The sequence below is a fragment of the Austrofundulus limnaeus genome, unplaced genomic scaffold (assembly GCF_001266775.1).
Source record: "Austrofundulus limnaeus strain Quisiro unplaced genomic scaffold, Austrofundulus_limnaeus-1.0 Scaffold61, whole genome shotgun sequence".
Lineage (NCBI taxonomy): Eukaryota > Metazoa > Chordata > Actinopteri > Cyprinodontiformes > Rivulidae > Austrofundulus > Austrofundulus limnaeus.
In genome coordinates, this window is record NW_013952463.1 from 1,101,281 (window position 1) to 1,113,506 (window position 12,226).

Genomic DNA, 12,226 nt, shown 5'->3' on the forward strand with positions numbered 1-12,226 from the left:
TATATATACGTATGTATATTAGAAATAAAAGCAGAAAAACTTCTGCAGATTGACCCTTGTTTAAAAACAGAAGTATTTTTGATCAACAAAATGGTGAGGGAGGCTGGGAGTGGACTTCAGAGCAGTTACTCCTCCAACAGGTCGGACCGGTTCAGAGGACCAGCTACAGTTCCTCCATAGTCCGGGACACTTTCAGTCATCATGCATCAGATTGAACTCAGCAGAAATTCACTTACAGACACATTTTTCAGACACTCGTCACAGCTTGTCGCATTTTTTTTCTCACACACTGTTGGAAAAGAAAAAAACACAACAACAATTAATTGTCAGTTTAAGAGAACGTATCWAACATAACTTATTTAAAGTTTCAAACATGTTTCATATCAAACACTTGAACACAAGTTAGTTGAAAACTGTAAGAGGGGATAAAGTGAGGCCTGTGGATTTCAGTGTTTTCCCAGAACCACTCCTGATCCTTCTGGGACATTTTTCTACAGAGACTGAGCTGAAGAAACGAGCTGCTATTTTCAGCAGACAAACAACAGAAAACAATGGGGGGTTAAGCCATGTAAACAAAGTGAACAGTCTTTTTTCTAAGTCTTATTATTATTTTGTGTTGCATTCCTGAACTTGTTGAGTCAAGTCAGAGGACTGAAGTGTTCAAATACATTTAAAATCACCCTTGTTTTGCTTGTGTGCTGGTTTAGAAGCAGAATAAATGAGACATTCAGTTCAAATTCCTTTCAGTCTGTTCTTTGTAAAACTCAGATTAAACGAACTAGTTGTTTCACTCAAAGCTTCTCAGTGAAACTGTGATGTTYAGGCCAAATAATCCCCGAGCAAAATTAATTTAAAACAGCTTTGTTTAGGGGTTTAAACCACAAAATTGATAAGAATATAACAATCCTAATACAGACCACGTGACAAAACAACAACAACAAAAAAGAACAACTGAAAGTCAACGGTTTCATATTTTCATTCCTACCGTCTTTATCTTCGGCGAAAACTGCCGCCAGGCAGCAGAYCAGAAGGAGAACCGGGAATAAAATCCGTAATCCCATCATGTCGACGCTTCGAAGACTTCCCACGAGTAGCTTGTTTGATTTGTTGAGGAATGTGAAGTCGCGTCTGCCGAGGTCGACGAGTAAAAACAAGAAGAGCAAAGTTGAGGAGACGGAAACCAAACTGTTGTGACGCACGCGCGTGACGCAGCGCAGAACGGAGACAGGCAGGTGCGCGTTCAGGCGGACCTTTGTGTTCCCCATCAGTTTTCACTCACAGGGGCGGCCAGACTGAGACCACCGCTCACACAGGGTGGTCAGACTGAGACCACCGCTCACACAGGAGTGTCCAGACTGAGACCACCGCTCACACAGGGGTGTCCAGGAAAATTACATCAGTTTTTCCTTAAAAGTTTCTGTGGATCTTTGTGTTTTGGTCACTTCCTTATGTCCTTTTGACAGGCAGTAATTAGCGTCTGAACTCTTCTCTCCCTTGCTGGTCTGCACCTAATACAGTTAGTTCACTAAATCATTCATCCCAAGCAAAGCGTGTATCATTTATATAATATATGACTTTATAATATTGTAAATAACAAGCAGATTTTTTAAGACAGRCTTTTATAGTGTTCCTTTGCTGTGGAGTTTAATTTGAACTACTTTTGAAAAGTGTAATTATATAGTTCTTACTGCAAATTAGCTGTGATTAAGTAGTAGTCTATTCTGAGTGACTCGTCGTGATAAAGGTCATCTCGGAACAGATCGTACTTTTGAGGGCCAGTTTAGATAAAACATGCCACAACAGACAAACAGATTGCAGAACTCGTGTTTGAGACYGAACTGCTTGGCAGGAAGAGCCTTCCAAATCAGTGACGTCTTGAAGGTTGTGCATGAAATCTATAGTTTTTCCTGATACTTGATTCTTGGCCGAAACCTTGGTTCAGGTCTGGGTTTTTTTTTGTTTTTTTTTTTGTTTTGTTTTTTTTGGTCCAGCTGTACGTTGTGTAAGACTTTGTATTCCGCAATTAAATGTTTGTCGAAAATAGGAAAATTGTCTCATGAATCTGCTTTGCCTGTCAAGTAATGAACACGATGTCTTGCAAGAAGACATGTTAAAGTGTTGTTTCTATGCAGGAAGTACCACGTAGAGCTCACGTATTGTTCCTTAGTGGTGCTCAGCCGTATCAGTGAGATGAGGAACGCGATGTTCCATGTTTAATCAAAGTTAAAAATGAAACGTTGAAGTTATTTACAACTGGTTATTGGAGGGAACAATAACGCTCATGTGGCCCTCTGTGAAAATGAGTTTGACAGCCCTGGTCCAAGGAAATAGCTGAACCTGCTAAAATCAGGTTAAGAACTATAAGAAGGTAATGTGGTCTGATGAGGTGAGATTTACTCTGTTGCAGAGTGATGGGAGCATCGGGGTCAGAGGAGAGCTGGCTCAAGTCTTGTGTGTCATCATGTCTTGTGCCTATACGGTACAAACCTGTGGAGTCAGATGATCTGGGTTCACCTGTGGTCAGCTGACCACCTGCATATCCTGAATGACCAGAGTAGATCCATCAGTGGATCTTTTCTTAACTGATGACATAATTTCAAGATTAATCAAGCTCAAACTGTGAAAGAGCGGTTCAGTAAGCCTGAGACGTCATTTCCTCCACAGAGTCCAGACCYGAACCCACTTTGAGAATCTTTGGGATGTTCTGGAGAAGAGTTTTTGCAGCCGTCCATTTCTCCCATCATCCCTACAAGATCTTGGCAAAAGATGCAAACTCTGGACAGAAAATAAATGTTGTGACGTCACAGAAGCTTGCGGAAACAATGCCACAGTCAGAGTTGTAAAGTAACTAAATACAAATACTTCTTTACTTTAAGTAGAATTTTTGGGTATCTGTGCTTTACCTGAGTAATTATTTTTCAGCATACTTTTTACTTCTACTTCTTACATTTTCACACAATTAATTCCACTCCTTACATTTTTAAAAAAGACAAGAAGTAGAAAGTCGTTGCTTTTATTTCATTCCAGCTTGTTATTGTAAAAAAATAAAAACTATCCATTTAAATTGTGCCTCCTAGATAGAATGAATTTAATTGTGGTTGAATGAGAAGTATAAATATATGAAATTCGGATACTGTATTCAAAAGTTGAGGAGGTATTTGTATTTCATGTATTACATTATTGGCCGCAGCACTCAGATAGATTTTCATTCATGAGAAAAGGTTTGGGCAGCCTTGATATACAGTATGTACATAAACTGAAACAGTGCATCCTAAATTTAATATAAATTAATCATTTTAATATGACAGTCATTTCTGCATTTTTTTTGGGGGGGGGAGGTCACCTCCTAATAAAAGTCATCACAGAAATCTAACTGCTCATTTTAAATCAATACTTTTACTTTTAATACTTAAGTGCAAAAAATATCAGACACTTTAATACTTTTACTCTAGTAATATTCCTAAAGCAGACTTTAACTTTTACTGAAGTAATTTTTTTCATAAGATACTTGTACTTTTACTCAAGTATCACTTTGAGATACTTTATACAACATTGGCCACAGTGACTGTGTTCTGTGACCAAAGCTAAATGTGGTCCAACAAAATGTTAATGAGTGACTTTTTAAACTCACTGTGTGTGAGTTATAGCCATTTTTGTCTTTGTGTTGAAATAGTTTGGCAACAAAACACAGAAATCCAGATAAAAACATCTGTCTGCCTAGCAGGGAGGGATAAGAAAAAGAGAACTCCACTTTTACCCCACGCTTTTGTGTAACTTTAAATCACYTTCAGTGCTGTTTAAACAAATTTCACAGATTTATTTCTGGGTCAGACAGAATAAGAACAAAGAAGACATTAAGCATCAGACAGTTTCCAATAATTTATTAAAGCATAACTTTGTAAAGCCAGTTACAAATAAAAAAGAACAACACACACATCTCTCTCTCTTTCTCTTTTTTCTTTTTTTCCCCCAACAAGCACAATGGTTCACTGTTAATGAAGAGAATAAGCAGAACTTAGGAGCGGGCCCCACTTTGGCCGCCTGCGGCTGATAACAGGAGCCCTTTGATGAAGTTGTCCTTAAAGACAGACCAGTGATCAGATACTGCAGGCTCTTTGTTCACATCAGCCTTTTTTTTTTTTTTTTTTGGGAACCTGATCACCTTTCAGCAGCTACAGGGGAGTTCTTTATATCAGTGGAATATCAGACTAAAACAGACCCGTCCAGGTGGCTCAATATTTATGGCTTCTTAAATTCATTTTAGCCAAAGTTTCTCCATTTTCACCAATAAGTGAATTCTGATTATTCTGTTTCCTGTCAAGGGTGTTATAAATGAACTGTGATGTATTTTAAACGTCATATAATTAAAAAAAAACAACATTTAGTGAATACTTAAGTCACAAATTTGCATTTGAGTTCATTATTTTCATAACAAAACCGTATAAAAGCATTTTCTGTGTGTGCGTATGTATTTGATCAATAACTGTGTTGTGGTAACTCTTTAAATCACAACCCCGGTGTTTTTTTAAAAATCATTACTAAAGCACTGTACAATCTGCTGTGCTTAAATAAAGAAAGAAAAAAGAAAATTGCATTTTTGCCTCACATCTTTTCAATCAACATCTGAAGTTAGACATCTTATTGCCACAGAGAAAACAATTTAAAAAAACGTAAAGATAGTTCAGGCTTTTCAATTATCAACAAGAACAATAAATATCTTACCTGTTGTAGGTCAGTTTAAGGAATTTTTTTAAATTCTGATTAGACTGATGAGCTCACGACTAGTCAGAAAGGGGACAAGAACAAAGTGGATAACTGGCATCTTCAAACAACTGAATTTAAAAAGTTTCTTTGCCGCTCATACCGTTTTAGAAACTTTACACTCCTGTCAATTATACAATAAACCAGGGTTCAACTAAATTCCTTAGGGGGCCACGGTTACTCAAAGCCAACAGCTCAGGGRGGTTAAATCAGTGTTTCCCAAAGTTGGGGTCAGGACCCAAAGTGGGGTCCCGAAACATCAAGGTGGGGTCCTGAAAAGATTTTCTGAATTAATTACATTTTGCCTTAGTTGTTACAAAAAGAAGTGAGGTTAGTGTATTTAAAATGGATAAATGTAGAATAATAAATGTTGCTACTATGTCCATGTTTAGTTGACCTGATACAAATGTTTATCATCCAACAACAGCTGGGGGCTCAGGTCTCTGCTACTGTTATTTTGTGCGTCAAAAGCTGAAAAGTTTGGGAACCACTGCACTTTGGTTCCCAAAGTTGGGATTGGGACCCAATTATGGGTCATGAAGCACCTTGGATAATCTCCAGAAATCAATTTAAAGGGTAATAAAATAATTGCTGATGTAATATTTTCCCTATAATTATTACAAAAACACAAAATAAGTATAAATAAGTATTTCTATTTGTGTATAAGCTGTTTAGATTGTAAAACAAGCCTGTGTTTTTAGGGTTATTAATGAAGTTCATGTACTCAGACCAGTAATATTTGGGGTCACAAGTTTTTGCCATGGATATTTTGTGGGTCAGAAGATAAAAAGTTTGGGAACCACTGGGTTAAATCACCTGAAACACTGCTTTAAACCAGAGTACGAGGAAAGCCAGAGGATGCAGACAAAGGCAGTGTCAGCTACRGCAAACTGCAGGGAATGGTGGAAACAAATCTTAGCTGAGAATCCACGATGCTCTCAGTCAATCTGTCCTTTACACAGGGGAAGGAAGGAGATAATGTGGGGTGGGCCGTGGCTGTTAAAATAAGGTTAGTTTGACTGATGATTTGTAAGTATAATTTTAGAACATTGAGTGACTTAGAGTCAAAAACATGCAAGTGCATTTGTCATTTATCTTTATACGAGCTGTTATTGGTTAAAACATCATTAACTTTTTATTTTCTTTGCCAGTATCACCCAACCCTAGTGTTTGCATGAAATGCTATTAAACATTTGGGATTGGAGTTGTTTTGAGATGGCAGTGATCCACTTTGATCTTGGCCCTGCTCAGACTAGCTGTTATTAATCCAGTCAGAATGAACCTCTGTATCTCCAAACTGAGCTACCTACAACAGGTAAGAAATTAACTGTTCATAACCTTTCTCCAGAGTTAAACAGTCCCAGTAAATTCAATCAAATGTTTACTGATTCTGTTTGAACATTAGGATGAATGTTTCTGTGTCATCTCACTATTCCCAATAAATTTATGGAGTAAAAAACACTTTGTTCACAGCGTGACATTACACAAGTGGTGCTGCCATCTTAGCATGAGTCCTGTGTGTAGGGATTCATCAACAGAATCGTTTCTTCCAGCATCTTCCACTGAGGCCGACAGAATCCTGTAGAATTTCAATCCACCCAAACAAATATTGCAATACATACAGTACACTGAGTAATAAATAACCCGCCCTTAAAATCCCATGCTTTTCTTTTTTACCCCACAACTACAACACCATTCCTTGTAATACATATTAATCTTATTTCCAAATACCACACTCAGCAAAAAACACTTCTCTTTTGTCATTTTCCATTTTTCCAGCCGTTTGCATAAAACCATCGATACGCTCATGCACACAGCAGCCACCCAACATCACATTTAAGGACAGATAATATACTGGGAGAAATGGGTCATACAGTAATAAGAATATTAATCTGTAAAGTTGTTCATAAACAACACGGACAACCTGGAGCTTTTACGCTGCTTTGCTTAAATCTCCTGATCTTATTGTTAAGAATAAATAAATGTAAAAAATAAAAGCAGAAGCAGACAGATTTATACAGTATTTTATGGCTCCGGATGATGCTGGTGGTGCGGCTCCAGCAGAGACAATAACAACAATGATGAATCCATCAAACACTGTGGAAACATGATAGCAGCAAGTCTAAGTTATAGTCTCTGTTTCATGTTGAGTGTGTCACATCGACATCACAGCCAGTGTTCAGTGTGTTTCGACAAAACATGGTCACTTTTTATCACCGCTTGTCACATTTTATCAAGTGTATTTATAGGCTTTACAGTGCTGTAACCACCAAAAACCTTAAAAAACTCTGTGATACAGTACACAATGATACATGTTTAGTTTATTTTTGTGACTGTACAGGTCTTTGTGTTTCTATCTAGGCATAAATAGGAACGGTTTTGGTTTGGTGGGAATATTAGTCGCTGAACAAGAACATCAGGAGCCTCCAAAAACCATTCATTCTCTCTTTTCTTTTAATAAAACTATGTATGTTTTCTTCTTGTGGCCACATGGTGGCACTAATGAGTGAGCAAGTGAAGGCTGTTCCAAGAGGCTGTGGCCCTTTAAGAAGAATGAGTCCTGTTTTCTTTTCTTTTTTTCTTACTCAAATATAATACAAATGACAATACAGAGAGAACAATGAGAAAACAGGTGAAAACAACTTAACGTCAACGGAAACAAGAAGACATGAGAATGATGAGGTGTGGAGAGAAAGAGAGAGACAGAAATTACAGGAGTGGAAGTGACATTTAACTGAGAAAGTTTGGCTCTTTTCTGTCTGGCAGTGTACAGGGATAAACCAAACCTGGGGCAAGCTGAGACTACCAGGTTGTGCTTCTTTTTACTGAATTTTCTGTGTCCGAAAAGGAAAAAYGGAGAGAATTTCGGAGTGTGCTTGAACATCGTCATGCATTACTACAGCTGAGGGGGGTTTAGATTTGTTTGGAAAGCTCTAAAATACAGGTTTACTTGATTCATGCTCATTTTAAATCCCTGACTCCTCTGTCCAATTCTTTGACCTTTATCTGTTGTTCCTGATTCGACCCGGGGGGTAAATTAACTTGTTGATGTGATTGCCTTTTGTGAAAACCAATCAATCACCACGGCCAACCGAGGCGCCTGCTGTTGCTGGATGGACAAGCGGAAGCGATGCGGCGATCACCTGGCCCAGGAGCTCGCCACGCTGCTCACGGACATGATGCTGCAGCGTTTCTTCACCATCATGTTGATGTAGGCCTTCATGATCTTGGTGATCTCTCCAACCTGAGGAGTAAACAGAGTCCATGTTCACCAAGCTGTTGGCACGTCGGCGGAGTCCAACACTTTGATGTGGTTCATATAAACTGTATTTGAAATTTATTAAAGCARTAGTTCAAATAATTTGAAATAGGGTTCTATGTACAAATTGTGAACAATTATTATCTTACCTGTTGTAGATAGTCCTTTGAATGAACTTAGTTTGGAGTTTAATTAGGATCAGATTAATGAGCTAATGAGGCCAAGACAAAAACCGGATTGCTTTTGTTYTGAAATAACTATCTATGTGAACATTATTTTAGAAATTGTTGCACAACCACCAGTTTCACATTACACATTTAGTCCTGTAGGAATAATATAACACTCCTGCAGAAAACAGCCCAACCAGCCAGGCAGCACAGGAAATGCTACAGTGAGCTGCTGCTGCAGCTAACTGCACTTGCAAATAATCACAGAATTTTGTGTAAATGAAAGGCCTAACATCACTTGATGGCCTTTCATTATCTTTTTTTTTTTTTGACAGGCTTATAACTCTTTTGGTCAAACCTTGAAAATAATCTTTTTGTACGCTAACAACAGTTAGTGAGCTGTAGCTGTACATCCACTTATAACTTCCTGAGAGTTACGGTAAAATATGTCCAGTGGTTCATATAATGTTTTACTAAAAGTCAAATAAGGTAGACCCCAATAGGTAATGTAGGGCCCACATGGTCATTTTATTCCAGTATTATTTTGTTTATTACGTTGCTATTCTGAACCAGCTTCAGACACTACAGGTACTGAACTAAACCGGACTTAGTTTGACCCGGATTCTGGGCAAAGACAAGAATTTGTTATCACAAACTGTTTGGTCTGACACTCCTTCTTTCACAACCCAGGAGACCATCTGGTTTTAATCAAATGGAACCTTTATCTTCGTACCTATCGGAACCAAGCTGAAACCAATGCTACTGGACGATTGATTGGAATAAACTCCCAGGCCAGACTTCATGTCTGCTGCTCATCCTGAGGTGCCAACTTTTGTTGAGATTAGCTAAATTTACAAGTGGGACCCAGGCTTAAGGAATTTCACACATGACAAATTTTCCCTTTGTTTCTCCTCCTGAGTTTCAGAACTTGCTATGGATCCACAGCGCCTCCTATGGACTTCGAACTAGAAATTAACTTTAAAAATTGTACAGAAATGAAATAATTTATGTGATTTTTCCTGTTGAAAAAAAAGGCAAAGAGAAAAATAAACTTTTCTTCTGTATGTATGTTTTCTGTGTAGACATTAACGACGTTTTCCTTGTTTAGGATCAGGACTTTACTCAATATTAACTTTGTTTAGAATAGTCTTAAAGTTATATTTTCACATTCTCAGTTTTATCGTTATTTCTGTATTTCACATTTTGACTTATTCCACCAACAAAGTGGCTGTTCTTAGTTCTTTATTTTAGTAAAACTTTTTCTTTTTATTAAAGCTGCTGTATGTAGTTTCTTGGGTACCCAAAAACTTAGAAAAATTTTGAACAGAAACAACCTTGTAGTCCCTCCCACTGCTCTCAGCTCCCCTTCCTAAGCTCCTCCCCCACAGCAGGGCCCAGAGCNGTTAATTCTCAGCCTGGATTTTTCTAAAGCCTGTAGTACCACCGGGAAAAGCAAGAGGACTCTTTTTTCCTCCATAGCTTACCTGTCTAATATCAATCTGTCAGGAGATAGTGACAGAGTGAACAAATATGTTAAAAATATATTTTTAGAAATTTACATACTGCACCTTTAATGACATAACCTACTATGAGTATAAATGTCAATATAACTTAGGAATTAATATTTCCTCTTTTATGACAATTAAGAATTAAGTGTTGTTTCTTTCATTTAGTGGACCTGATTTTAATTTGGTTAAATTTATTACACTGATCATAGTAAGCACAGACGTCAAAGTTTTGTTAAATGCTTTTGTTTATAAAGTCATCAGGCAGAGTAATACAAATTAACATTTTCTTAGCTCCGGTTTCTGTGTGATCTGATTGGATCACAGAGTCAGAAACCCCGCCCCTTAGGATCTTTAAAAAGTTTTACAGAGGGTGAAACGAGCTTATCATCCCTTCTTCTCCTCGCTTCTCGCTTGAATTACCTGAGTTTCTGTTGCTTGTTCCTGCTTCTTCTTGTGACAATGTCATCATCTGACGCAGTCCTCTCCATTCTCATTAGACCAAGTCTCAAAGTTTAGATGAGTCGGCCAGAAACTGGCTTAATTTAGAATTAGATCAAAGTGAGTCTAGTTTAAAGTTATAATTCTGGCTTCAGCAACACTGCGGGGACAGCTGCACCCATCCAGCTGTGAACACAGATCCAGCCACCTTCTGAACCAGACCAGAAGGAGATCTAACTTCTCCTCGTGCCTCATCACTGTCGTTGAAGCGTTATCACTTCTCTGTGCAGTTGGACCACTAAGGCCCACCATCTGCCTGGTATCAAATTCAGGGGTTGAACCATCTTCTCAGTAGGAAAAAAAAACCTTTTATCAATCTGCTGGTGTGCTCTACTGTAAGCCCTCTTCTGAAACTGACCAAATATCTCTTAGAATCTCCATCCTTCTCTAAACCTCGTTACTCTATTCTCCACCTTTCCACAGGTTAAATTTCATCTCTGCCTCAAAGTCAGTGACAAGTTTATTCTATTTAATTTTATTTCTATTTTATTTCAATTGCCTTTCTTTTCTTTTAACATAGTTGTAGGATTACCTCATTACACATNGTTGTAGGATTACCTCATTACACATTGTTCTGTCATAAACCTACTCAGCATTTCCTGTCATCACCTCCCATCCTTCAGTGAATGGTACAAAACAGTGTATCAATTTTAATTGAACTTGTCCGTGTTTTAATGTGAAACGTGATAATCATCTAAGAAAAGTCATCACGCTGCTTCAGGTAAATTGCATAGACTGATAAGCATTAACATAACATAACRTTTATTTTCCCTGTATAGGGTGGTGCCCCGAATCATTAAAATWACAAGACTTGAATTATTAATAAGTCATAATTTGCCTAAATTCATAACGTTAACATCTATAAAGTCCCTACAGTAATGACGTGTTACATCATGTGTAGCACTTAAAGCATGTTTTGGTGATGATGCTCAACGACTAACATGTCAGTTTTTATCATAACTGACTGAGTCATTTTTTGTGATTCTCCAGGTTTTGAAACTGTGGCAACTGTGTCAGAAATAAAAGCATTTCTCCAAACTTAGGTTGTTCAAAAAACTATAACAGGTAAGATATTCATTATTTACAGCTTTCCAACAAAACTCCAGTTCAACTATTTTGACCTACTGCTTTAAACTTCAAGTACTTATAGAATAAAAAAATGACTTTGATGCCATTTAAGGCAGCTCAAAAGCAACCAAGCACTAGTTTACAAGGAAATAAGAGTAAAAAAAAAAATCAGGAGAAATTTTAACATGTTTAGTTAAAGTCCTAAAGTTAAAGAGTAATACGTTACAAATTCTCACCTGCGGGGTCTCGAAAAACATCTCCCTCTCATCCACGATGATTTTATAGGTGCAGGGTTGTGATGCTCCGAAGAAGGTGATGTGTTCGTACTCGAAGGTCTCCAGTGGTTTGGGCTCGCCTCGTTTGTACACAGAAACATTGTCAGCACTCACACCCAGCCACAGGTCATGAGGGAAACCTCCTTCTTTACACTAGACAACAAAAAAATGTGGTTACTCTTCAAGAGTATTTCTTTAAAAAAAAAACACTGGTGTATTTGGTATCAGTATAGTTCTCTCACCTCCACATCAAACAGAGTAGATCCATATCCAGGCCACTCTTTGATGATGCTCATGTACTTCAGCATGGCCTGGTGCTGTGGCATGCCCTGCAGACGGGTCCACTTCTCCAGTATGCTTGTGCGTGTGGCGGACGTCTCCTCCTTCACCCACATCTCCAGCCTTTGCTCCCCCTCCACCTGAAACCACCAATGGTCAAACTTTAAATGCACACGAGGCCCTGCACACACAACCTCCTCCTCCTGTTCGCTGATTGAAATTCTACAGGAGACATCCACGTCAATGAGAGAAAGCCCAGAGCAAAGAAGGGAGATCAGAATCGAGCGGAACTGTGTAGGAAGGCGACAGCCAGGCTAGTATGGAGGACCAAACCTATCATAATGGGAAATAAATGTAGAAATATATAAATGGCTTGAAAAAGTAAATACATGGCTAAATAAAATAATAATG

At 38.1% G+C, this 12,226-nt stretch overlaps 2 protein-coding genes across 2 annotated transcripts in view; both read right to left on the bottom strand.

Moving 5' to 3' along the window:
- The window catches only part of pttg1ipa (PTTG1 interacting protein a), a gene marked incomplete in the record, with an annotated part of 8,916 nt that extends 7,648 nt beyond the window's left edge, over window positions 1–1,268 (bottom strand). Inside the window, 1 exon segment of the mRNA XM_014009759.1 lies at window positions 986–1,268. Within this exon segment, the coding sequence (XP_013865213.1) occupies window positions 986–1,265 (280 nt within the window).
- A 5,162-nt stretch (window positions 1,269–6,430) lies between these two features.
- Window positions 6,431–12,226, bottom strand: part of LOC106518460 (unconventional myosin-X) — a 63,853-nt gene continuing 58,057 nt past the window's right edge. The window contains 3 exon segments of the mRNA XM_074559742.1: window positions 6,431–8,005; window positions 11,498–11,689; window positions 11,779–11,955. Coding sequence (XP_074415843.1) covers window positions 7,901–8,005; window positions 11,498–11,689; window positions 11,779–11,955 — 474 coding nt within the window. The 3' untranslated portion in view covers window positions 6,431–7,900.